The sequence below is a fragment of the Phaethon aethereus genome (assembly GCF_964289735.1).
Source record: "Phaethon aethereus genome assembly, chromosome: 4".
Lineage (NCBI taxonomy): Eukaryota > Metazoa > Chordata > Aves > Phaethontiformes > Phaethontidae > Phaethon > Phaethon aethereus.
In genome coordinates, this window is record NC_138578.1 from 32430784 (window position 1) to 32458752 (window position 27969).

At 38.5% G+C, this 27969-nt stretch overlaps 1 protein-coding gene across 1 annotated transcript in view; it reads right to left on the reverse strand.

The window, feature by feature from the left end:
- The window catches only part of SMARCAD1 (SNF2 related chromatin remodeling ATPase with DExD box 1), a gene marked incomplete at both ends in the record, with an annotated part of 44248 nt that continues 16279 nt past the window's right edge, over window positions 1-27969 (reverse strand). The window contains 19 exons of the mRNA XM_081999757.1: window positions 1-62; window positions 366-475; window positions 1186-1368; window positions 2302-2420; window positions 3323-3511; window positions 4682-4803; window positions 5067-5184; window positions 6047-6142; window positions 6436-6573; window positions 7599-7734; window positions 8206-8281; window positions 8494-8553; window positions 10615-10714; window positions 11242-11332; window positions 12585-12787; window positions 19595-19986; window positions 21514-21598; window positions 22249-22338; window positions 24209-24297. Coding sequence (XP_081855883.1) covers window positions 1-62; window positions 366-475; window positions 1186-1368; window positions 2302-2420; window positions 3323-3511; window positions 4682-4803; window positions 5067-5184; window positions 6047-6142; window positions 6436-6573; window positions 7599-7734; window positions 8206-8281; window positions 8494-8553; window positions 10615-10714; window positions 11242-11332; window positions 12585-12787; window positions 19595-19986; window positions 21514-21598; window positions 22249-22338; window positions 24209-24297 — 2459 coding nt within the window. The remainder of the gene's footprint in view (window positions 63-365; window positions 476-1185; window positions 1369-2301; window positions 2421-3322; window positions 3512-4681; window positions 4804-5066; window positions 5185-6046; window positions 6143-6435; window positions 6574-7598; window positions 7735-8205; window positions 8282-8493; window positions 8554-10614; window positions 10715-11241; window positions 11333-12584; window positions 12788-19594; window positions 19987-21513; window positions 21599-22248; window positions 22339-24208; window positions 24298-27969) is intronic.

The window sequence follows — 27969 nt, forward strand, 5'->3', positions numbered from 1 at the left end:
TTAGAGACCTAACGAAGCTTTTAATAGTGTAGCTATATCCGCTGGAATGGTTCCTTCTTCTCCTGAGGAATAAAAACAAGCATTAGTACAGCTCAAAATATTTCACATAAACAGACAAAAGTCTAGATCCCCAAAACTGCACAAAATCCTCTGCTTGTAGGAGCCTGCCATTAATTTGTGGGTCAGATTCAGAGGGCACTTCCTGTCAAACCAAACAATAATCAGCACAAATACATCTTTGTAGTTTATTTAACATGAAAAAAACCCAAAGGCTTGTCTGCATCAAGAACCTTGTTGTTTCGGAATAATATATTGCAGCAATCTTAATTCACTTCAGTGGGCATCACTATGTGTGAGGCACTTACCTGAATCTGCTGCAGTCATATCTTGCTCTAACTTCAATTTCTGCTGGCTGATTTTGAGCATGGATTCTTCAATAGTCCCCTTACTGATTAGCTTTATGACTTTTACTTCTCTGAAAACCACAAAACAGGATAAATAATTTTTTATAATTTCTTTGGATTAGAGTAAAAGGAAAGGGTGCTATGCCTTTGCTCAGCTGGCAGTGGTTTAAAACAATGAGGAGGAAATGAACAAATGGGCAACACAAGAGCTTCTAGTTTTTCTGTCTGGACCAACTGCACTCTGTACTGCCAGAAAACTTGTTTTCTCCTGCACTCCCAGCCACCACAAAGTCTGTCACAAAAATCTCCATTAATAGAAACAACTCCACTTCCCTGTCATCCCATACTGCAGTTGAAATACCAGTTATTAAACGTACTGTATTGCTCACATTAGGTTATTCTGATGGAGGACTCTAAAACAGTCCATGGTTTTCACTCTTTACAGCTTAGATGTTTCCTGAAGAGAACAAACAGCTTTGCCAAACAGGCCCCCAAGAATTCAGATCGGCCTTGAAATAGTTTCTAGCACCACAAATTTGAGAACTATAGAGAATTTGAGAGTAACACAGAACTGCAAAAAGGAGGAGAATGTAAATGAGGTTTGTTCTGGCAGCAACATGTGCTAAGACAGTTACAATTACCTAGCTCCCACACAACCCAGACCTGGTTTATGCAAGCCTCTGCTTAAAATGGAATTTTTAATCATAAAATATTGTCCTTTGAGTCTCCTTTGAGAGCTTGCCTCCAAGAAAAGCCAAGCATTATAATTAAAAAGTCTTACCTTGTCTGACCTACTCTATGGCATCGGTCTTCTGCTTGCTTATCATTGTATGGGTTGCAATCAATGTCATGAAGAATTACAACATTTGCTGAGGTCAGATTAATTCCCAAGCCACCAGCTTTGGTTGACAGGAGGAATACAAATATACCCATATCTGTATTGAACTGATCTATTAGATGTATCCTGCAGAACACAAGAAAACATGCCTTGGAGAGAACACCACACTGGCTCCAGAGTTGAAAACAGAAGTTAGGATGATGGGACGATGATCTTTTGAAAGGGAGGACAGTGGCATTATGCAGAAGATATTATGCAGAAGGAAAAAGGGTACCAGCGGTCCTCAGCAGTGACCAGAGAAACATACTCAAGAGTGACAGATAGACAGCAAAGAATGAAAAGAGGCTTGGAAATAGATTTTGGATGATCACAGAATACAAAGAGCAAGCTAGAGGACAAGGGAAGACTCAAGTACATGAAACAAATGGGGGAGTGAGGGGGGAGGAATTTAGCTTCATGACTGTCTTCTGTACTAACTGCACATACAAGGGAAGTAACAGAATTCAGCCATAAGTAGGAAGCAATACTACAGCAAGAATGACAGTTTTTTGAAATGAAGGAAAGAGCATCTAAAAAAAAATGTTTAAAAAAAAAATCATGAAACAGGAAACAGCAGAAACCCAGCACAGCTCAAATACAAGAAAAGCATTGCAACATTTTCAGCTGCAAAGGACAGAGTAAATGCTTTGTCCTAGATAAACAAAGGGGCTTATCTGCCTATTGTAACGGAGATATACTATACTTCTAAGGAATATCTACAGGTGAGCTTTTGTTATGGCACGCTGACACACAAGCAAATCAAACACATTATGAACTGCTGAAGATACAAGTTTTCCATTTTCATGGCTAAGACTGTAACCCCACCATCTAAAACTCACCTTTCAGCCTCATCCTTACTAAGGTAATCTGAAATGCAACATTAAACCCCTTCTATAGTCAATGCCCAGTGACCACAGAATTCTATACAACGGAAAACAAAGGTAAAAGTTTTAAGTCACCACCCCACCTCCATGCACACATCCATTTTTTCCTCTCATCTTAAGCAAAAAAGTCACATACCGATCAGAAATCTGTGTTTTTCCATCCAACCTAATATATCTATGTTGCCAGTGTTTTAGGAAAACTTCCAAGATATCCAGCATCATAGTAAACTGGCTAAACAATACAACTCTGTCACCCTGGAAATGACAAAGCAAAACAAAAGTTTTAAAATATGTCAATTACAGATAATGAGTAACTTTGTTGGTGCAAATACATGATTTTACTTTGACTGAATCCCTATTTTCCACACTAAAAGACTAAGCTGAGAAATTCATCAACTCGGGATTGACTTGCAGCGAGAAGATACTGTACCCAGTATTTCTGCTGCATTAACCCACCTTTTCAGTGTAAGACTTTTTTAGTTACTTTGTACTTAGGTGACGCAAGCAACCTAGAAATCACATGTCAAATGCATAAATGACAGATCTACTCCATCTATAAACATCAACAAAATATTTTCATTAAAAACTTAATTCTAGCTATATTCCATATAATACAGAGCAGTAGCACTCTTCTGCCTGAAATAATCGAACAGATGCACAGCGCACACTTGTGCAAATTCAGGATACTCTGAAGTATTATGGCACACGCTTATTTGTAAAATAAGCCAGTTTAAATCTATGACTCAAAGCAGTGACGACTGCTTACCTTTACACTGGCTTAACACATACATGATTACTCTAATGTAATACAGTGTTATTCAATTGCCAAAAGAAGGTCAAAGTTCATGAGCTGTGAAAACGATGCTAGACCTCCCTACGTTGAAAAGGTAGTGTTAACTTGAGATGAGTATTCTGAAACTTGGAAAAAAGGGAAAGCTTATTTCAGTTGTCTCCAACGTGCATGCATAGGCAGGACTGCACATTAAAAGCTGCAAGTATTGCTTTACAATACTGCACATGCACTAAATCACATTGTAATACTCCACAGAAAAGCAACTGGGCTGCAAATACAACTGGCAGACGTTAATTTAACCAGTTACTTAGAGCCACCCTTTAGATGGGCAGGAAAAGGTGTTTCAGCCATTCGTAGTACCAACCTTCTCTTTAAGGTCGGAAAGAATGCGTTCCAGTGCTCTAAACTTTCCAGAATCCAAAATCTGATCCATGTCTAACTTGAAGTCACCGACGTGAGAATATTGCTTACAAAGCAAATGCAGCTCAAAATCTGTCATTACTGTCATATCTTCAAAGATAAGGTCAGGGTTAGCATCACAATGTGTGGGTTCCTGTTAGCAAAAATTAAGGGAAATAATGCAATACACAATCTCACCAGACAGACAAGAAAAAACAAAAACACCACACAATAACATCCAAAATTTCCGAAAGAACAAAGTAGCACAACTAGACATGGACAAATGCCAGAGCGTGGCTCATGCAAGCAACAAAAGATGAACTCTGCAACCCCAGGTTTATAGTAGAGGATCATTACTTCACAATTTAGCTTTTACAAGAACTTGTACTACCAAAAACTAAGAAGTATATGCTCAACCTCCATAGCAATTACCTAGTTCCCATCAAGCCCTATGACCTTTTACCCCTGTATCAGACCTCTTCCCCTGAAGATACATTCCCTAAAAGGGAGGTCCAATCCTTGGATAGATGGTAGAAGACATGGGAAGCCCAGCCCAAGATGTAGGGTGGGTAGAGGGATGTCATGCCTGGAAGAAAGAGGAAAAGAAAAGCCACATCTGGAGAGTACGATGGTATGAGTAGGAATAAAAAGGGACAAAAATCCTTCATAAATCAATGGGTGACTTTTTCCCTTCCCCCCAACCTTGACTGGCTTTATTTTAAAAGAAAGCTGCAGATATTCAAAGCCAGCTGCAACTTTCTTAGAGCACCTGCTGGTCATTCAGATTTTTTTATTTTTTTTAATACTTTAGAAAGAAGTAACAGTTTTCCCCAAACTCCACAGGCATTAACCCCAACCAAATCACAAAAAAAAAAAAAAAAAAAAAAAAAAAAAAAAAAAGAGTCCTCAACAGTTCAATACTTATGCCTTCCCTATTTTAGTTCTGTTACAGCCTAGATTTCTTGCTACTCAGAAAATGCTAGTAAACTCAAGTGCCCACCCAAGATTTTTTTCAGAAGTACTTTGGTTTTAAATTTTGGGGTGGAGGGAAGAGGTGTTAAGGGGGAGCTAATGAAGAGGAGATGCAGTCCAACAACAGTTCTCTCCATTCTAATATCTGATACCAAAAAAATCTGCTGAACACATACAGAGATTGATTAGAGCACTGAATAGATGCAGAGAAATAAAAAGCAGCAACAATGAATTAAGTTTTGCAAAGACACACTCTTGACCAGAGGACTGACAATTAAAAAAAAAAAATCTATTTAAATTGCATTAAATATTCTGAGAAATTAAGAATTCCTTCTGAACCTCATCACCTTACCTTAAGCATAAGCATGGACATTGTCCTGAGCTTGTCAGTTGTGTAATACTGACGGTGCAAGAGAGGGTGATTAGCCATTTTTCTAAGTTGCATCATTACATTTCCCATATCAGAGTTTTTCTCTGTAAACAAAGAAATAAGGTGTATTCAGAAGTAGTACATAGATACCTATCTGACACATCTTTATCTCTCAGGAGAACTTTATTTATAAGGATTGAATCTGACATTTCACCCATCACCTGAACTAAGGAAAAATTAATAGAAGGGATATAATCAGTTTATGAGTGCTAGACATTTCTACAAACCAATGGCTTTGTAATCACATTCACATATGTCTGGGCAGGAAAAAAGAAATCCAGCAAAAGGAAACAAGACCCTCACATACCATTACTGTTAATAGTTTTCTTGAACTTGTTTAAGAGATCACAGTATAGTTGTTCCTGTTTCTCAGACATGGCACATAATTCAATGAGGTCTTTTTTGGGAGGTAGTTGTTTAAGCACCTGACAAAATAAAAACATACCAGGTAAAAACTGTACTGCAGTGAACAGTCAGTAATTCCGTACTGTCTTACAAGCCTGCTTTTGAGCTGCTCTATTCATTCTCCCCATCCCAGCTCCTTTCACTGGCTGCAACTTCACAGAGTTGGCAGTTCGACTTAGAAATTCAGAACTTGTTTTGGATTATACATCACTCCCCCATCAAGTAACACGGTCTGCACACCCCAAAAGTGCACAAAATAATAATACATGCGATACCTGGAACCTACACTCACACTAATCAGAGATAGACCCTTCAAGACAACAACTACTAACTATGCAAGTGCACAGAACCATTTTCCCAATCACTATTAAGTTTTCCCTTTCTATTATACATGCAATTCTAAATAGAAGAATTTCAATTTGTTTTGGATTTTAGAATGAAGAAACATTTTGACAATAGCAAAATAACTTAAAACACACACTTCTAGTCATATATATGCACAAATATGTACATGCATATTCACTGCCTTAATCTTTTCAGTTAAAATAAAATGTCATTGCTATAAAGTCACAAGTATTTTTGTGGTTAACGTGAAGGACTTCTCATTGCTTAGCAGTGCACCGAATCATCTTTCGGTGATCTTTCCTAACTAGAATCCTCCACTGTAAGTAATCAGCAAACAACGAGCATCAAAACCCAAAGCTGCAGCAGGTCCCATTTTTACTTGCAAATTCCTGAAAGATAGTTCAAGTTTCTTGCTCTTCCTAGATAAACAGGTAAACCTAGCACTGACAAAATTTGACATTAAATTCTACTGTTAGTATCAAAGACTATCAGGCTTTTTGATATCATGAAACTGTTACTTTAAAGATAAAATATTACCTCATCCTTTACTCTTCTCAAGATGAATGGCTTTATTATCTGCTTTGCATGTGCAATCCTCTCCTTTTCATATATGCTTTGTTCTTCAGCACTCTTCTAAAGAAAATATTGCAAGAATTCAATTACAGCGTGAAGTTTTCAGCAGCAACAACAATACCTTAACTATTCAAACCTGATGAAAAACCGAGCCAGATCTAACAGGACCGTTAGTATTCCGAGATATCCTGTTATGACACATTCTTACTTTAAATGGTTTATTTCATTGTTTCATTTTCTAAATTTTCACAATCACATTACCTGTTTCCATAAGATACCAATAAGTTCCGTAGCAACAGCAGTGTTCTAGCAAAAAAAAGTTACTTTTCAAGAAGAGAATATATAATGCTTACTGTTTTTGAAGAGAACATCCTTCGGATTTCACTTGTGCTACTGCTGAACATGTGTGGCATGACAAAATTCAAGAGGGACATCAATTCCAACAGATTATTTTGAACTGGAGTCCCCGTCAGCAGTAAGCGATTCTTTGCCTGTTTGTCCAAAGTGGAAAACAGCAGTGAGAAACATTAGTCTAAAAGGTTAAAAAAATTAATATTGGCAGAAACAACACAGCTATGAAGAACCGAGACAATGAGCTTGGTTTAAATCATAACTATTTAAACTTAATATATATTTAGATCTCGTGGAATAACTTCCTGGTTACATCAACAAAACGGTTTACAGATCTGTGGGGAGCTGAGCACGTATCAATTTAAGACTATTCAGGAAGCCTAACCCAGACGTAAGAAAAGCCTTCCTGGCTCTACCAGGGTTTGTCTTGTTTGTTTTGTTGAGGGGTTTTGTTTTGTTTTTTTTAATTAATGTGCTAATTGTTGCTCCCATATCATATGTTTTCCAAAGTCATACAGTACTTACGTACAACTTTTGAATTGCAAGTACAAGACATGGTTTAATTGCTTAAAGATCACCTTCTTAAAAAGGCTTTTGATGAAAATGCAATCTTGAAAAATAAGTTGTAATAAGTGATCATAAGTACGTTGTTATTGTACCAACACTACAGTGCTAAATCACAATTATTTGAGAAAGTTGTACTCAAATTTTCCCTTTTTCAAAATGCTGCTGACTCAGGCCACAAGCTACAAGAAAAAATTATTTTAAAGCTAGCTTTTCTTGCACAGACCTATCAGAGTAGGTCCTTAAAAACTACAGTGTTTCAGGACAAGTCATCCAAATTGCATTTTTGCAATCTTTACTACTGTGGGGTACAACTGGAAAACTGCTTAATACTGAAACTGTACTACTATCATCATTACAACGATGCTATAGGAAACCTATTACATTTCTTTGGGAGCTTGTCTCCCTGAAAGAGTTCACAAAGCAGGATCCATTCCTAAGATCACATCAACACTTATATCCAGTTGTATACTGTAGTTTCTGGAACATTATGTGTCTATGAACTTTACAGTTAATACTCCATTCTCCCTCAGCCTGTAACTACAAAACAGGAAAAAACAGGAGTTGTCCTCCCCAACCCAACAATAACTAAACCTCTTACATTAATTGTCATAAGGTGCTGGTAGCGTACAGAGCTCATGTTCTTGAGCATATGACCTTCATCAAAAATTGCATAGTTAAGCTTCAACCGGCGAAACAGTCCTCTATCATCTGAGCTGCTAATTGCACAGTTGTATCTGTCAGAGAAAGGCATCATAAGAGATACATTAAATGCAAATTTAACACGAACAAACTGTTATCACAGTCATATTAAATTCCCTAAAATAGTTAAGAGCTATGGACAGAATACACGAGGGGCACTCTGTCAAACTGCCTAGAAGTAACCACCAACCATAACACAGTTTACTCCTGGCAAATAATTACAGTTTACTTGAAGAGCCAGTGCTCGCCACAACCTCTTTGCTCTTTCCAAAAAACTGTGCAAATCTATTACAAAGTAATATGTATCCATTAGTATTTATTATCTAAGGTAAATAAATACTACCTAAAGCATCTGTAACATAGTATCCGTTAATAGTTAACCACTACCTGAAAACAAAATTAAGTTTCCTTCCCACCTCACCAAAATCTAAACTTTGCTTTGTTGTACCACTAGAGGTCAGTAGGAGCTAACTGAATCTCACTTGTTATTTAATTACTGTACTTACGTAGTTACAATCACATTGAAATCGACAACTTTATTATTAATGTCCACCCTGAGATGTTTCCGATCTTCTTGGGATCCTATGAAAGTACAAAGCATGCAATGAGTACAATTACTTATAGATAATTTTTATAGGTATATAAATTTTAAGACAGCGCACAGAAATAGTCAGCAATAAATGTGTCTTTAAACAACTGTCTTAAAACAATGCTTCCATGAGTAATTCACGTTTTTTTAGGCTGACCATACAAACATCTGTATTACTGGTTCACTTCTAAATTACATTCCTCACCATAGTAAAAAAGGACGTTCAGTTCGGGACACCACAGATGAACTTCTCTTATCCAGTTGTCTGTAAGATATCATTAAAATAAAAACCAAGTCATTTATACCTTACTATGTCTTACATAACTTCAGACATACCTCAGCATTAAACCAAACACCTGATATTCAAGCAAATCCCTTTAAATTCTCCTGAAGGTTAAGAAACTTTGTCTAAACACTCGAAAACTGATAATATTTAAAGAAATTAACCCACAAGGGTGCTTTAAGTAACTGTCTGGTTTCAGTCAGGATAGAGCTGGTTTTCTTCACAGAAGCTAGCGTGAGACTGTGTTTTGGATTTGGGATCAGAAACTGTTGATAACGTGCTGATGTTTTGAGTTGTTGCTGAGCAGCCAAGGACTGGGCTGCCAGCAAGGAGGCTGGGGGTGCCCGGGGAGCTGGGAGGGGACACAGCCAGGACAGCTGACCCAGGCTGGCCAAAGAGATATTCCCTACCATCCGACGTCATGCCCAGTACATAAACTGGAGTTGGCCGGGGGGCAGGAATGGCTGCTCGGGGACGGGCTGTCGATCGCCGGGTGGTGAGCAATCACTGTATTGGGCATCACTTGTTCTTGTACATTCCTTTGTTGGTATTATCATTGTTGTTTCCTTCTCTCTTTCTGTCCTATTAAACTGTGCTTATCTCAACCCACGAGTTTTTTTTCTGATTCTCTCCCCCGCCCCACTGCGGGAGGGGGAGTGAGAGAGCGGCTGCGTGGTGCTTAGTTGCCGGCTGGGGCTAAACCACGACAATAACTCTTGCTTAACCAGCTCACACTTTAAACTCCTACAGAAACAGAGCCAGCACAGACGGTAACCACCATGTAAAATAATACAAGGCGTAACTTCTCAGCCTGATTTCTTCCCTAGACAGTTAATTCCTCAGAAAGCAAATCACTTCATTTGTCGGTACTTGCATCCAGAAGTAATTCATCAGGAGAGACAGTGCCTCTGGGATTTGGCAAGGAAGCCTGACAACTCGACCCGGCTCCAGGTGTGCAGCCAGCAGAGCAGCCGCCAGCGACGTTACCATGCCCAAGGGGAACCTGCTTGACAGCCAACACAAATGCTGACCCCAAACCACAGCGGAAGGGGGTCTCTGGTGAAGGCTGCTTGACCCAGGCTGGACCCAGATCAGGGCTGAGGAAACCCCTTCGGAAAATTGTCAGCAAGGATGCAGGTAGACCGTACTTCCCAGGCATCCCCATGCTGGTGGGCTTGGACCAACCTGCCACTACAATTCACGAACCTCTATGATTCACATCACAAAAGTACTTTTGTTAAAACCCGAGGTGTACATAAAGGTGTAAAGTGACATGCATTTTTAAGAGTTCTTCAAAAAAATGCATTCCAGTGGATTTTAAAAGCACACTGAAAATGGCAATTTCAAATTGATGTTGAACAACTGGAAGCTTTTCTGCTGTGTTAAGAGAAATTTTGAAGCCCAACTAAGTATTTTATATTAAAAGCAGCATTTTCTTTCTAAATTAAACCTGATACTTTCTCCTTTCTAGAATAATTCAACAAAGCCCAATTTAACTCCACAGCAAACTAGTTTCTGCTCAAACTCATCAGCTTCACGGACCTACTTTATTCTACCATATCATTCCCGCTTTGGACTGAGGTCATAAAACAATCAAAACACACAACTAAAAGACAGCCAGCCTTATCACTTTCGGATTTTGATCTGCTTTGACAGATGCTATATAGCAAAGAGGAAAAAAGACACTAAATGTCTCAAGTGCAATGAAACCTAATCCTAAACACAGCCCAAAGACCAGGAATTTCGGCCAATATTCAGTAAAAAGACTATTTTGCTAAACAAGTTCAAATTGTAACGAGCAGCTTTATTTTTTGAGAAGCATACAGAGCCTATTAAAAAAAATAATCCCATGTTAGGTCTAATTAATTCAGAACAAGGATGCCTTCAGTATGGTTTGCATTCCAATTCAAATTACCCGAGGAGCTGAATATCGCCATAAGAAAATTAAGTTTTCTTTCACACAATTATCTTTGTTTCACAGTCTATCCTTTTTTTTTAATTTTTTTTTTTAACAAACAAATAATTTTGAAGCTTGGAACTTACCCAACGTTGAAGCTGGCACAACTATCAAATGGGGACCCCTATTGCCCTCTTGGTAGAGATAAGCTAGAAATGCAATAGCTTGAATTGTTTTTCCTAAGCCCTAAGAGAAAACAAATCCATTTAAAGAAAATTTACAATCTGTAGAACAGAATAGCGTTTTGTACTCGTAAGACAATTACACTGTAGTCAATGTTAACTAAAGATTACAAATCTGCATAGAAAAATTGTTCTGTTTAACTGTTGAAACTAACAGAAACATAGAAGACAGGGGCTCACTACGAATAAATGCTGGACAAGCAAAATGAGTTCTATTTATGGGCAAGGAGCTATTAACATGAATGGTTTGAAGATAATCTGTTGTGGTAGAAACTGCTTCCATTGCATCAGAAGACACCGTGTGACATGTAATTATCAGTGTCCATGAATCTTAGGCTACTTTTGAATTTCAAATTCAAAGTGAGAGCTCAGAAGCTTCTAAACATTTGGAGGAAGTGTTTGGAATTCAAGTTATATTAGCTAAAACAAATTACTTATAATTTGCTTGATGTTTCTAGGAAATGAGAGAATTTAACAAAGTCATTTTCGCAAAACTTGTAACAATTCTTAAATAACCAGTGTCACACTTACCATTTCATCAGCCAGTATGCCATTCAATCCATGTTTATGCAGCAGTGCTAACCAGTTCAAACCAATCTTCTGGTATGGCTTCAGTTCCAAACTGTTAAGAAATCAAGTTTAATGTGTTACCATCTTTTAATTTTTTCTCCATGAAATATGCTAATCACAGAATGTAAGTTTAACATTGCCTGTATTTTAATGTACTCCAGATCTCCTGGTGTAGTGAAAAACAAATCCAACTTTATTTAATGGGTTACCCAAATACAAAAAAGAGCACCTCACCTCTGAACTTTCTAAGTAGTTTATCTAAATTTTCATACATCTTAAATGAGCAAAATGAACATTACAGTAAATACTTTTCTTCTAAAATCAGCGATCCACAACCAGTTAAAAGCAGTTACACAACTGGTAATTTTTAAAATACACAAAAAATTAAGTGGCATTTAGTAGCTGCATCACTATGTTTGTTCTGTTATACAGTTACTGGTGGTGTCTGCACCAAACAAAAAATCAAACATACACAGCCCACAAAACACACCCAATAGCAAGTCACCTACTTCAGCAATTTTTGCCAAAGAAGAAACATCACTGATAAGCTCCCTCCAAGCAGTTTGCTCATCCTCTCAGGTTTTATTTTGACACAGCTGATAATCCTTTTGCTATTTACCACTAATAAGTCTCCAAGTCTAATCCAGGTTGCTACTACAGCCATTGCCATTTCACCCCTATGCTTTTTAACCCTTAGGATAATGCCCCCACTATATCCATTTTCATTCCTTTTAAGATCTTTCTTTATTCCCAATATCCTTTTGGAGATCCTTACGAATCTACCTCTCCAAACTAAATTCTTCCCCCCGACACATCCCCGGTGCCTCTCCCACTGGATACAGAGTTCCAGATCCTTTTGTACATCTGAACTTCCTGACTGAGGTCTTCAGACCAGCTGATAAACTTTAAAAGTTTTCTCAGATTCATTGCAATTTGGCGTCTTTGAAATATAAGGTCTCCCATTGCAGAAGCAGTTTTGTTTGAAATAAATCGCTAACTCATAATCCCATCACTGATAGTTGGCTTCTACGTTCATCAAAAATTGCAGCAAGTAAAACAAGGTATTGAGCACTGTTGCATCTTTTTGGGTTTATGTTCTTATCCTCCTTACCAGCTTTCCTTATACACTAAAAACATTTCCTGGATTCCCTCAGGTGTTGCACATCACTACCTAGTTCACTGAGAGCTGCTAAGTGTTAAACATTTGCAACTCTACTTTCAGAGACTGCAGTTTTGAAAATCTCAGTCTTCAAGTACTCCTTATTATCCAACACCCTTGTAAAGTATAAAAAAGGGAAAGATACCTCTGATTCAGAATGGAGGGTTGCTCTATGTTCCATCCGCACCCTCCGTCTTCAGTAATCCTGGTTACTTGTTTTGTCAGTTTATTTGAAATGTCTTCACATTTATTCATGAGCTTTAGAACCACGTCCCTCTCCTTCAGCAGTATTTTGCAATTCCACACTATGTCTTCTGACAAGCCAGTAGTCTTAGTCATTTTTGTAAACTGCAAAATAATAAAAAAAAAAAATACTATGAGCACTGGCAATAGCAGCAAAGGTGCCATGATGAAAATCCACAACTATTGCAGGCAGCAAGTAATTCAAGTAGCAGACAGCACAGCATCCCAGTCTCCTCTCAAAACTTCCAATAGTCCTTACACACTTGGCCCACTGCAAAAAGGTCATCATTACAGTTCCTCGCCCTGTAAAACATATCTTACAATAAAAGAGAAAATTTCTCCAAGGAGTTTCTAGCATAAAATATAGGAGCTTTAAACTCCTAAAATTGTCAAGGGGCAGCAACACACAGTGCAAAGCAAGCTTTGAAGGCCAGGCCCTCTAAGAGAACAAAACCACAAAAGGAAAAAAAAAAAAAAATGTACTGATTATCATCAGATGTCCTTTTAAGCAATCCCTATTAGTTATTGAAGATACAAGATGTAAGCATAATGTAGGCACCAAGGCAAACCAACCTATGAAGAAGGCTATTAAATTTTTTTATTAATCTGTCCAGAGCTTAGTATTACTTGGTCCCAGTTCTAACTGTACCACAAACAGCACGTTCAACCTGGACTTATGCAGGCGGGGGCAGGGCAGATAAGAAGTTTCCAAAAACTATGTCGGCTTTTTGTGGTCACCAGGTACTGACAAGACCAAAAGATGGGCAAGAATCAGTTCATTCTTTTCAGTTCTTCAAGTTTCAGTGTTGGAGAATTTCTTCACCAAGCCAAGACTCACCTATACTCTTTTTTTCTTGCAATGAACCTGACCTCCTGTGAAATCTATGAAACACAAACTTACACAAACCTGCCAGGTCATTAGCCCTTGCCAATATATTTTCCACTGGCAGCACCGTCATCCTGACGATGTTTTAGCACCGTTCAGTTTCTCCGGTTTTTTGCACATGTGTGCTTCAAGTCAGTATTATCCTCATTTTACAGAGGGACAAACAAGATAAAACACACAAATACATTTTCTAAATGTCATAGCAAACAAGCTGGCAGAGGACAACTCAAGATACCAGAATCTCAGTGTAAATGCAGACTAACACAAGGCTGTCCACCGCTCCTGAGTGCGCCTGGTTTAGCCTGTATTACCTCTTGTCTTGGCCGAGAAGATATCTTTAAGTTCTCTAACTGCTCTGCCACCACGTCCTCGTCTTCTCAAAACAAATGTGTTCCCACCTTGACCAAGGCTAATTTCTCTGCTGCTTTGTAGTTTGAGTCTACTACTAAAAGCAAAGGTTGCTTCACTCATGCTTGCCAGAAGATACATCTAATCTAACACCAATTTTTATTTTTTAAATAATGGGTCCATGTCACAATACTTCCTACTTCAATCATGAACTCATGCTTTCTCCATGAAGTCTTGGTCTCTTAGTTGTTGTGAGGGTTGCTACCTACAAGTCCCATTCTCACAACCTTGTGCCAGCCACAGACCTACCATGTGACACCATGTCTTTAATGAAAACTCAAATTTTTATTCCCCCCCCCTTTAAACTATAAAACATTATTAATTTTGACACAGAAGCCTTACCCCCATCGCTTTCTTCCTCAAGCCCACACTAGTTACTTTATATCTCCTTCCGCTAAACTTTGTATCTTCACTACAATACCGATATTCTCGGGTTTAGAGACAAGAAGCCTGAAGCTGTGTCAAAACACACCTTTCAGGCCCATCAGCTTCTCCTGGATTCCATGCAGGGCTGTCTGCAGAAAGTGCAAAAGCTTCTAATAAATTTATTTCTATGGTAACTGAGGTCACATTTGTAATTATACTATTTTCATACATATTTTTACAGTGAAATAACTTTATGCATAAGACAGACATCTTCCTTTTTTATTAATAGATTCAAAGAATTGAAGAATACAAGATCTTTTGGAATTACCATTCTTTCGTTAAAATGAAAGTAATTTCCACACAGACTTTTCTGCATTTTAAAATCAGGGATCTGTTAAAATTTAGCACAAGACTTCACAGGCATATATCCTCCTGGAATTCCTTCCAAAAAAAATAAGGGGTCATATGATCCAGTTATTACGTGTTAAATAACTGATCAATATTGCCACAATGCAGATTAAAAGCAAGCTTTGTTAAGATGAACTGCACAAGCAGGCTATGCTTTGCCTCAAAAAAAAAGAAATAAAACGAGTGATACCCTGTACTGACAGCCTGCCGTTACAGTTTTGGGGGTTTTTGGTTTGTTTGTGGTTTTATTCCATTTAAAAAAAAAAAAAAAAAAAAAACAGAAAATTGACCAACACTCATAGGTTAAACCAGGCTAAGGCACACACGTCAACACTTGCGAAAAAGTTTTCTAAATAGACACCTCTAGAAACAGAGACATAAAAGAACGTGATTTTTAATAGGCAATTAAAAAATTTCAACATTTGTTTTGATGCTTAAAGCTTCAGTTGGCATGAATATAAAACCTGTAATCTATAAATAAGGGCGTGGAGAATGAAGCCATCTGTTATTAACAGAAATTGTATTGTTTCATGTCAGCACATTAACATTTATCTCCAAGTTACAACAAGAAAAACTTTAGCCACTGGTTTACATGTGAAACACAAGATGTTACCATGTCGTGCAGAAGACGAAGCAGATCCTCGGGTGGCCTTTGGTTTACTAGAGGTTCTGACACCCTCCCAGGTTCATTTTTTTCAAATGAGGTACAAATATGGGAGATCATCACGGACAACTGAACGCGCATGAGCTTCCACAGCACGCTTTGAAGAAGGGTCCACTGGGGTCTCAGGCTGCAGCAGTGCCCCACGGAGCATAAACACCACGCCGGCACGCTCTGCTCGGGCTTACTTTACACCACTTGAAGGGGATTTAGGATTTCACTTTACTGCTTACAGGTGAAAGTTAGCCTCAACCTCGACCAACAAATCCCAGTTCCACTTTAAGCAGCTCCTATTTCTAACCTGATGCATTTGCTGCTTCCCTTCAGTTTGCTTTGGTGCAAGGTGCTACTGGATTTCTGCAAGTTTGGGTTTTGTAGCAGTTGTGCATGTGCAGTCAAACAAAATGAGAGATGATAAAAAAGCTGAAGCTACCCTCCCTTGAGTTTATATCTCTTGGCTCGTATACTGTTGCAGTATACAGAATATAATGGACAAGTAAGTCCATCTTTGACTGGTCAGTTCTCCCATTCCCCTAAAAGTGATAAGCTAAATATATGCTATGTCAGAATTTCTATGTAATATTTTGCGTGAGTTTAACGTCCATGTGCTCCTTAAGAATTTGCAATTTTTAAAAACAATACATTGTTTAATTCACATAAAGTCTTTATATGCTAGAATAGATGGCTTATTTTGTGACAGAATAACGCCACAAATGAGAGAAATGAGAGGATACAGCAAATCTTGTACAGATATATGTTTCTATGCTAAAAGGAAATTCAAGCAGTTAACGATTATAAACCTTAAAAATAAGAAACTAAATAGCATTAATCTCCCTCCAGTTTGTACCCCTGCATTTACCAGAGGCAGCACAAAATTGTATTGGGCACACACAACAGACTAAGGCACAGAACACCTCCCTGGGCCCCAAAAGCTCAGCTGGGCTCCTTCTGGAGCCAGTTTTGGCTCTGCCCTTGTTTCTTGGTACACACTGAACACAGGCAGGTATTGCCGTTACGTGACCATGTTTACAGCCTGTCTGCTGATGAAACAGCGCCGAGAGCTGCCGTTTCCAACACTGGCCAATTCCAACAGTCGGGAAAAGAGAGCACTCTTAAAATATAATTAAGTGTCAATAAGCTTTTTTAGAGGAGTGAGGGTGAGGAGGAAGGGCAATGGGTGCCCAGAAGTGCTTCCACCAAGGAAAGAAATCATGCTGTCTGCTGTCCCATGATGTGTGCCAGTGGGGTGTCACCAGGGCTCCAAATAAAAGAGGAGAGGAAGGTGGGAAGCCCTTCCAGGGGTAGGTATCTCTAACAGCTGTCTGTTTACTAACGCATGTCTATCCTGATGAGGTGTAGAGCATGAAGCTGGTTACAGAGCAGGCCTGCACCATAAGCAGAAGATGTCACTGAACATTGGCCCCTTGCACAAAAGCTACCTAAAACACGACACCAGACCAAGACCCAGCAAGGCTGAACTTTCCTCTTCATCCTGTCCTGCAGTCTGCTCAGAACTCTTCTTTGCCTTGCCCTCCACAGCGAGTCGTGTTCTCGGTGCTCCTCCCTCCCTCTCCTCCCGGCCCTCACAGCCCCACTTTCTGCTGGCCAGCCTTTAGTTTGCCTACCCCTGCATCCCCATTTGCTCCCCTTGTGTTATAATCCTCAATCCCCAGCAGGGAGGAGCTGCTCCTCATGAACTTCTGCTCCAGCATCTCCCACTTGGGCATCACACCTCCTCTTCTGTCTCAGCTCCACGCTTGGGCTTGCTTCTACAGCACAGGCACCTGGGACCACCCTCCCAAACCTTCTGCCCTTCGAAAGCAATGTGCAATTTTAAGTTGTGAGGAGCACTCAGAAAGGCACGCTCTCAGAGCACACATTCCAATCTATTTTCTTAGTATACTCTCCCTACACGCAAAATGTATTCTGGAGAGAGGCCACCAAGTCCTCACACAGAGAAGCATGACTTCTCCAAATGAGGAGACAGACACCTAAAGCCTCAAGGACATATCTGATCACTCTTTATGCAAGTTAGTGTTTGAGAGGAGGCACTCCCAGCTAGTCATCTCCAGCACTGAAGACTGGATAAAAAACTACCCTCCTGGAAAATCTAGTTGAGCTACTGTATGGGCATTTCTAAATTGCCAAAGGAATTAATCCTTGTGAGCAATTATAATATTATAATTATAATATTCATTCAGCTCTCTCCATTTATTTTTTGAGAATCATGTTTATTACATATTTTTTTGTGTACTTTAAGTGTTACCAGATCAAGTTAAACACCTGTCTTAAATATCTGCTCCAAAAAATATGTATTTTCAAGCATTCTTAGTACCTTCACAAGCTTGAAATTCGTTTAAACCAACCTGGAAAAAAAAATAATCTTAGTCAAACTTAAAAAGCTTGTCTAGAATAAAAAAAGCCATTTTAATTTACATTTTCCTGGAATAGGATGTTCAATTTCCAAATGAGTAGGCTTTAGTCCTAATCTCAGGTGGAGAGCCTTTAAGATCTCCCTCAATTCTAATAATGAACAAGTGGTAACAACTTCTACTGCTTTACATTGTGTTACAAAAGATACCATTACAGTAAAAAGAGACCTGAAAACTAAGCCAATTTCTTTAATGCTGAAACTGAATCATCTCTCTCCATTATTCTACCACTCTTATTAATTAGTAGGAAAAACATTGGGTCACTGAGCTACTGGATCTTTATAAACAATTAAATCCACACTGATACAAAACATCTGCTAAAATCTGCTGCAAACTACTACTCTAGGCAAGTATTCACAATACTACATAAACATGTGGTTGCTGACAGCAGTAATCTTTATGAAAGACAAATTTTGAATGCAAACAGGCCCATACAGCTTTTTTTCTATTAAATATTTTACACAGAGAAAAGGAGAACAGCCCTGTAGCAAATATTTCTGCAAAGAATTAAGCTCAGGCAAAATCCAACAGGTTTAGAAAGGAATAGCTGTATGACAGATGTTCTGTGAGAAGCCAAAGGCTTGGGGCAAAACGTATTTCTTTTGCAGCATACCTGCACCTTGTCATTTTTTTCCCAAGTATCCTCCTCTTGTCTCCCCCGCTTGCAACACAACATACAAAGATCATTTTGTTTTCCTTAAAAATCTGTTTAGTATCTCTTACTGTTTTGTGGTAAAACATTTCACACATCAAATAATAAATGTTATTGTTTTACACATATTGCAGAAGTTCTATTCTGCTCTGAAAAAATACAAGCAGATCTCGCATACATCAGTGGGGGAGGTTTCAGAACACATACTGATGAAAAAACATACCAGTTACTCCGTAAGCGGGCCTATGCACAGTTACTGCTTTAAAATCCAAAGCACTAATAAATTAAACCAAGAAAATCTGCTGTAAAGCACTTCAAATTTCTTACCAGGACATTATTCTTATCAGGTCTGATGTCTTGCAGTTAACTGAAACTGCATGAAATGTGAAGGCAAACAAACCAACCATGGGAAACATTTGAAAGTAACATCCCAGTGACAGTAGATAATCTACTTACCAAGAGATACCGTTTTCCCTTCTGTTGTGGATTGTGCTTTAACCTTCTGATGCTTTACCTTTTATTAATAAAAAACCAGCAGTTTGCTTCACTAAAAAATGGCTGCATTGCTTAGCTAGCAAAACCATGCTAGAGACTAAGCTGCAGTAGATTAAAGAAAAAAGACCAAAAAAAAAAAAAAGACAACAACTGTTTCTTGTATGAATCTGAAAATATCCATGCTGGCACCTTCAATCATGGAGCTACTCTGGAAGCTGCTGCTATTCAAGTGTCTGAAGTAAAGGTCCTGCCACGTTCTTGCCTCCTGCATGGGTTTTCAGCTACAAGAGCTGAGAACAGGCTAGCAAACACCTCCTTCCCAAGTGAAAGCTCTAATTTCTTCTTCTGCAGTGAAATCAACCAACTTTCTACGTTACAGAGTGAGTGACAGTAATGTCAGCCAATCAGCTTGAGTTTTCCAGGAAAATCACCCCTTAGTTCATTCAAAATCAGGTCATATGACACTATTTGAAACGCTATTGGCTTAGGAGGAACATAGCATTTTAGTCTAATCAGGATAAGGCCACCCATCTAAGCCTCCCTAGGCTGAAGCCACCTTGACTCTAGGCAGGCTGGGGATAGGAAAAGAAGAATGCAGACCTACCAGAGCCTCCCAGCTGTTAAAGGGCCGGAGCGCTATTATCTTCTGAGCCTTTTTCTGTGAACACTGGGGAATCAAAGTCAGTTCACTCGGGGAAGCATCCTGGAGGAAGCTGAGGATTTTCGCTTTGTAGCCATCCTCCATCACCTCGTCGCTGCTGCTGTAGTCCTCATCAAGGGAGCTACCACCGTCTTCTGAAGCTGACTCATCCTCCGAGTCTTCTGTTTCTCTTTTAGTACTCCAAATACTCTTTTTGCCTTTGTCCTTTTTCCGAAAGCCGTTCTGCTCTTTCCCAGAAGATTTCTGCTTCGGCTTCTCTTTACTCTCGTCACTTCTGCTGTTGGCGGAGGCTTCGGTCCAGTCGGAAGCTTCACTTTTGGGAGGAAACTCCATGCCTGTGCATGCAATATAGAAGGCAACAAGTCAACACATACTGGTTAAGGGCAAATTAAAACCCACAGTTCTTCCAAAAATAAAACCTATACAGATTTAAAACAGAACTCTAGTATTTAATACACAACTCAACAGCACGTGTTACTAAGAGAAAAAAGGAGCAAATACAATGCAAGCCTGTTTACAACTTGTAAATAGTACCAACTATTTACATGTTATACTTATGTGAGTATAAGATAATTATTATTTACTTACATACTTATGTGAGTATAAGATGAGCAATGCTAAATTGTATACTGCTCAAACAGCGGCAGGTTTTATGCAGCTATCTCAAAATACAGATGATCAATTCTATGTAGCATGTGTGGGCTGCAGAAACTCTGAGGTAAGATCAGATTGTTTAAGAACTCTGATGTATCGCAGGGATGAGATACCAGCCCCACTCTGCCCAACTGCAGAGATATTAATTCTGTTGATTTCAGAAAAAAGCCTACTTGCACCAGGAAAATTATGTATTTTTTCCATTTTAATGCATCTCAGTACAGCGCTAGAGGTGGGAGAACAAAAACACACACCTGCTAAAGAAACTGGAAGAACGAGGTGTTTCCAACCAAAATAACCCTATTGCCTTAAAGTAAGATAGATGTTATTTAACAAAATGTGAGCAAGTCATTTTCAGAATCTTCTTTTTGGAAGAAAGCACTTGCAATGCTTTCTTTTCTGCCCAATCCCAGCTTGCTGCTGTTTGACTCCAAACCCAAGGTCTACCTTCTCAGAAGCACCAGCAGTAAGGACCCAACCTTGTGCATACTGATAGCTCTCTCCACTTGAGAGGAATCCAATTATGAACACTATCGTATCCCAAGAATACTTAAAATAGCTGATACAGCAAAATATATACATATCTGACAGCTGCGTAACATTCTGAAAAGTAATTAACTCATTAAATAGTATTTAAGTTATAACTTGCAGATTTACCTGGAATCACGGTTCTTGCTTCCTACAACACTTAATGCACTGTTATTTATAAATTGGCTGCATAATTTACAGCCCATTTCTAGTATTTTTCTATTCCTAGAATGTATTTTAAAAGGGATAAAACAGCGTATGTCACTTGTTACCTACAGAGTTATCTGCAATTACTGATGTACAAATCACTCCAATTAAAAAAAAAAAACACAACCAAACTTATTTTTAAATAAGCAGGAGCTGAGCAGATGTCAGCTTCGACACACTTCAAAGTATATTTTATGATATACCCATAGGTAATTACAATTTCTTCTGCAAAACTGTACAAATATATTTTTCTCGGCTTACAGAGCAAAAGATGAAATAATCATGACACTTAAAAATACAGAAAAATTGAGGTTCCTTCTTTTACACACCCCTTAATACTAATTTCAAGTATCAATGCAAGTTTCTAGACATAGTGCTGTCAGGACTGTCACTGCTGGACCTTAAAAAAAGAGTTATATCGCAAGTCTATTTGTTTTATCTTGGGATAAAATCGATTATAAATCTGTCTTTACCCTCATCGTCTTCTGCAAATACTCTCAGGGCCTCCAGTGCTTCATGAAACACCCAGTTATGTTCCTGAAGAACATCTCTCAGTTCCTAGTAAATTATAAGAAATTTGGTATTGTGGTGAGATAAGCAAAAGCTACATTTCTGTACATAATAACATTAAGGCACTAACACTTAATTTCAATTGAACAAGGCAAAGAAAACCCCTGTAAATCAGATGATTCAAAAGAAAGGAAATCAAAAGGAAAAAACCCTTCAGTTTACCCTTGTATGCTCAGTTTAGGCAGAACTGCACTCCACTTTTCAAAAGGGTAATAACACACACAAACAAGCTTTGCTTCCAACAATTTAAAGCACGGTATTAAAATGCCCTGCCCAGTTGCTGAGTATCTTCAGATACTAAACTAATACAAAGCACACAGTATATCTAGTCATCCAGTGCAGAAGAGTGTGAGAGAGAGGGAGGGATAATTTCCCTATGCATTTTTATAGTAGGTCATCAAATTTGACTACACCAGGCTTGTCACAGGACCAAAAAAAGTAGGATGAGAAGTTCCATATAGTCCTGATCACATCCAAGTGCTCTCAATTCAGGGCAAGTTACATTGCAAAAGCAGCAACAGCAGAGACCTTCCTAGCCTGGGCTCTTTGCGAGACTGCTGCTTCATTTGGACTATGAACAGCTGCAATATTCTTAAGAAGTCAAAACCTGATGTGCCATCAGGAGACATTGAGCTCACCTCCTTATCCAATCCAGGGAATGTATTTTGCAGCTTCTTCACAAGCATCTCTTGCCTCTCCCATTGTCTTTGCGGTTCTGACTCATCCAGCTACATCAAAAAAAAAAAAAAAAAAGAAATCTTGTTAGATTTAACGTAAATTACAAGCATGAAAACAGAAAAAACAATTAAAAACAATCAAACCTAATTTATATTACTTACACTCTAAAGAGCAACCCTGAATAACAAAAGTACTTAAAAAAAAAAATCCAAGTTGTAGAAGTGATTCCTCATACAAACCCAGTGCTCAAAATAAGACCAAAACTTTTATAAGCATAGAAAATGTCTTCAGTCATGAAAGACTGGCATTCTTTACTCGATAAGCCTATACAGTGCAAAGTTACATACGAAAATATAAATCATTTAGAACTATCTAGTTTGTATTTCTTTAAAATAAAAAGTTAGTAGTGATTCTGGATGATATTTAAGGCAGAAGATGACAGGGTTAACTGTCAGTCAGTTAGGTTAGATTACTAAGTAAGCAGTATTTAACCCACCAGAGTCTATAAACATGTCAATTGGTGTGTTTATATGAAGATTTACAGGTAAAAAAAATCCACAAATACTGTATCACAGCACCATGGAGTCACATCAAAACATGGAAAAAAGTTTGCATCAACAATAGCTTCTCTAACAGCTACTATCAGCCTTCAAAAAGGGAGGTTTCTTATGAGTGCCAAAACTTCTACATGCCACAAGCTGCTCTGTTGTGTATTCACCACAAAGAATTACACAAGTTTCTTCCCAGAGTTTTGAATGCAAAGTGGTTACAGATCTACTTATCTGCAGCAGAGATGCCAACAGGTTTGATCAATATTTACTTCGCTGAATGATGCCATTTGCTGAAAGAGCACAAACCAGATCCCCCAGAAGCACTCAGAGTAACAGAGGACACGGTTCCTTTCACTCAATGAGCCTATGGCATTGTTAAGCGTACAGCTACACTACGTACAATAGCTGGCAAAGTATGCTCTAGTCTTAGGAACCAGAGGAAAAGGAAGAGCTAGAAAAAAAGCCCTAAAAGTTTTCTCACTACGATTCTCTATTAAGAATTTTAAAAACTCATGCTTCAGCTTTATTTTTCCCCAATCCTTCCCCTCTTAACTGTAATGGAACTGTTAAGCACAGAAATCAAACTACTGCATGCAACCAGGTCCATTGTTTGCTAGGCTGGCTGGGTGATAACTCAGTAAAGTCTCCTTTGTAACCTAACCCAGAGATTTGGTGAGGAGGAACAAACCCGGAACACAGCAAATCTTGACTCACAAAATTCACAGCTCTCCTCCAGGAAGTACGGGATTATCCAAGTAACTGGGATGCCTGGGAGCTGGCCTCACGACAGGACTGTAGGACTGGGCATTAAGATCTGCCAAATACCAACCTGAATGCACCAAGACCATTACATAGTTCCTATTTATCAGCACAGGTCAAAGTAATCATTACTTTAAACGTAGCCAATTAATTCCTTTTAAAGATTTCCCTAAGTTATGGTTTCAAAGAAGTTCATAAACAACATTACTCCTATAAGACAGAAGAACAGTAGCAACAGATGTTGAACTTTATCTATCTGAGGAAAAACAAGGAATGATCTGATGAGGCAAGGTGATCCATTGCCTGTATCTCGCATGTTCACAAGAACTGAATGGTACAGAGCGCCTTACATACTGTACTGCTACCTGCCATCAACCACTTCCACAAAAGCAGCGAACAGGCTATTGGGATACAAATCCGCATACACTAAAGAAGAAAGCAGGTCATTCCACTCAGAACCACCAAGAACGAAGTAGAAAGACTTGTTCAGATGGCAAGATTTGAAGTTGACAGGATTTTCTGATAAAACACACCAACATCACTGTCACTGACCAAGTCAGATAATTCCACTTATTTTACAATGCATAAAGAGAAAAAAAACAGTACTTACATAATTAGCTTTTGGCTTTTTGGTGACTTGCTCATTTCTGGTTTTGCAGTTTGTGGGAGAACTTTTTAGTTTCCTTTTACGAGAAGCAGCTTTAAAAAGAATTGAGGCAGAAAAGAAGAATGTTACTTTCATTAAGTTCACCCCAAAACAGTAGGATCATTCAAACCAACACTACAGTAACTACTTAATAACAGCACAAGACGTTTACCAGCCTCCATAATACTTTCCTATTATAGTCCACAGATACACTGAAACTTCAAGCAAAGCAGCTGCTTCAAAGTACATGTTTACCTCTAAGTTTTCATCAGCAGTTTGGCAATTAATCAAGCAATTACCTCTCATATATAACAACTGAAATAGCATTTTTTTTTTATAATTGCCAAGTGTTTTTACACACAAATTGCACAAAGATATATGTCTGTCCGTTTTTACTCATGCTACCTACTTTTGGAAAATTGTTATTTAATCAAAGTTGAACCTCAATTGTGCATTGGAATATGTACATCACTGCCAATCTGAAAGTGCTGACTGATTTCTGGCTCAGGTGCACACTGAAGAGGTTACCATCAAACAGTTTTCAACATTAAATCCAAATGTCAAAGAAAACTATGCATATTAAGTCAGTGATAACTAAGTATCAGTGATAACCATATTACTTATGAATAGTTCATATGAGCCAGAACTTTCTGAATATTTTGGGCCGCTGGTGATTATCAAGAGATTATCATCTTAGCATTAAGACCTGCCCAGTCAGGATCATTTTCTGATTGCCACCACCACTTGCACAGCTCATGAAGGCAAGAACACATTACGTCTATTTCTGCACATTGGTTTTGCTTGAAGCAGCAACTGTTACCAGACCAAATTATTGTAAAAATTCCTAGTCCATGATCTGAAATAGTACCGCAAGTTAAATCTTTTTTTGAAGAGTAGGTGCCTGCAGAGCTTTGAAGTCTGATACCAGCATCTCCGGCCAACCTCCCCTCCTGGACTGCCAAAGGAGACCAGTGAACAAGCACACACACACACGCACGCACGTAAAAACCAGCACGCTTGCTTTCCAATCCAAAAGACTGCCTGGATGATCAACAAAGCTTTAGTTGTGGAAAATTAAGTAGCCATATCTTTGCACAAAAAGACATTTTGTGTGGAAATACTTTCAAATAAATTTTGTACTAGACTCATTCACTTTTTCTGACATCAGAGAGGTGACATACAAATATCTTTAAACAATACATCATTAAAACATCCCAAAGGCAGAAAAGTAAAGCATCAGTAATTCTTTCTTAAATGAAGGATCTGGCAAGAGATACCATAAAGCTCTGATAAGACTTTTTTCCAAAGTCTATGTATTTCTATATATAGGTATAAATGTATACAAGAGGCACAGTTCAAAGCATCCAGAGAATGTGCCAATGGAGGGGAAGCAGCTCTCCTTCACCATTCAGACCTTGACCTTTCTGCTCAAGAACCCTTTTTAACAATACTGCCAGGAAATGCCACTAGCTTAAGGCCGAGAAACGTGCGTTTGTCTTGGTATCAAACTAAGGGCTGTCAGGCTGCTATTGGGTAAAGCACTAGAAGTCATGGAGGCCTCATGCTATTACTGCTTAGTCTCAAACAAAACTGCATTCAGGATGGATAATTCTGAACGTTAACAGTGACCTTGCAAACTCTTTGCCCTAAAAAATGCACGGGCTCCGTGTAAGAGTATTTCGAAGATCTCCCTCCTTTGAAGTCATGGGCTAAGCACTCAGTCTTTGAAGAAAGCCAAATTGTGAGCAATTTCAGAAGCAATTAAACTGTAGCAAAGGATGTGGGTAATCGTGGGTCTCAGGAACCTATTGACAAAGAATTATTTAAAAATTAACCTGTAGGCTTCCAAAACCCACCACACCTGCACATGACAAAAAAGCCCCCAACTTTCTGAAGACATTCACTTTGCAAGGTACGCTTAATTACTCCTTCCTGTGCTAAGGGAGCATACAACTGAGGGGATGAAGAAACTATTACTGCTAGACAGAAACCTTCCTTGGAGTGGAGGCAGGGCACACTGGGCCTTCCAGAGAAGTCTTTGTTCTCTCTATAAATTTTATGATTAACGAGCAATGAGAGAAGCAGCTCCAGGGTTTCAAAATTTAGAGTCTGTAATTACTTCCCCTCTTATTCGCTGCTACCACTACAAAAAACATTATTACTGTGACTTCCCCTGCCATTACAAGCGAAACAGCCATTTCTGCCTGTTCAAAAAGCAGTGAACATAAAGCAGCTTTACATGAGGCTTTAGCTCAGAAGCATCTTCGCTGATTTCATGGTTTTCAAAATGTACAGAAAACACCACCAGAAACAAATCACAAGCAGCAGGTATTACTATAACTTCATGTCTTCCATTCACACACGTATTTTCAGTGCGTCACATCTAATCTTCATACCTATAAGTCATCTGCAATGCTTCTTGGTTTAGCTATATACAGCTACTGAATTCAAGCTACAAAACCAAGTTTCTGTCATTTTGAAAGGACAGAAAAAATTGAGGACAACTTGGCCACACTTTTTTAGCAAAGCCACGCTTCACAAAACTGTATCTTGTCCCTGACCTCTTGCACAATCAGCACTTCACAAGAAGTGTACCATAAATTGACATAGATAAGCAGATGTTCAGTAATGTCTCCATTTTAAAAAAAATGTCTCCAAAATGAGGTGATTTATACTATCACCGTCAGGCATGCTTACTCCTAACCAAATATTTTATATAACAGCTATGATTAGTGAGAATTTTGCTGCCAAGAAGATTCTTCTGTGGACTCATACTGAAAGGATGTGAAACAGCATTCTTAGATCAACACAAAAATGGCCAAAGGGCAGGGACTACGTAGCAGAAATTGAAATGTTTTAGTTCAAACACTGAACTGCAACAAAGTTTGAGGATATATGTTAGTTTAAATTGGTTTAATACTAATCAAAACCCTGAAAAGTAATCATAGCCTTCCAGGAAGGGATCTTCCAGGAGAAGCAGCACTCAGAAGTAGTGTGTACCTCAAAAATATGCCATCTTTAGTTTTCTATTGCCAGCATCCTAAAATTCCCATCTACAGAATCTGATCATGCATACAGTGATAACCTTAAAATATTGGTCTGGTTGGGTTAAAAAAAAAAAAAAAAAAAAAAACCACAAAAGCAACCCTTTATTAAAACTGGCCCACTGTTTTAAAGCTTTCCAATAATTGTTAAAAATTTTTGAAGTTGTATATAAAAATGAGGAGATGAACATATGATAAGTACAACAGGGGGAACCAAATTAGCAAAAAACCTTCTACTTTAGAAAGCAAGAATAACTGTTCTCCCTCAGCACATGAGCTTCTTAGACATATTGCTTCCACATCCACACGATACTGCGTGAAAAGACACATGAACCACTTGGAACAACTGAAATATTCAACAGCTATCATAAATAGCTTTTTCCATCATATCCAAACCACGAAGATCTCTCAGGAAAACCATGCACTACTGAACCGCAAACAGATGGAGACTGCCGAAATGGATCAGCTTTTTATAATGACGTTAATATACATACCAACCTTTCACTCTTCCTCCACCAACCCTAGTAAATCAGTGAAAAAAATTAATATAAGACAAGAGACTTAACTCTCGACTTAGGTGATGTCAAGATACAAACCCAAAGCCAAGAATGATGACCCTTTTACATGCTTACCACTTTACCACTTTCTACACACTCCCACATCATGTGTTGGGCTTCTTGG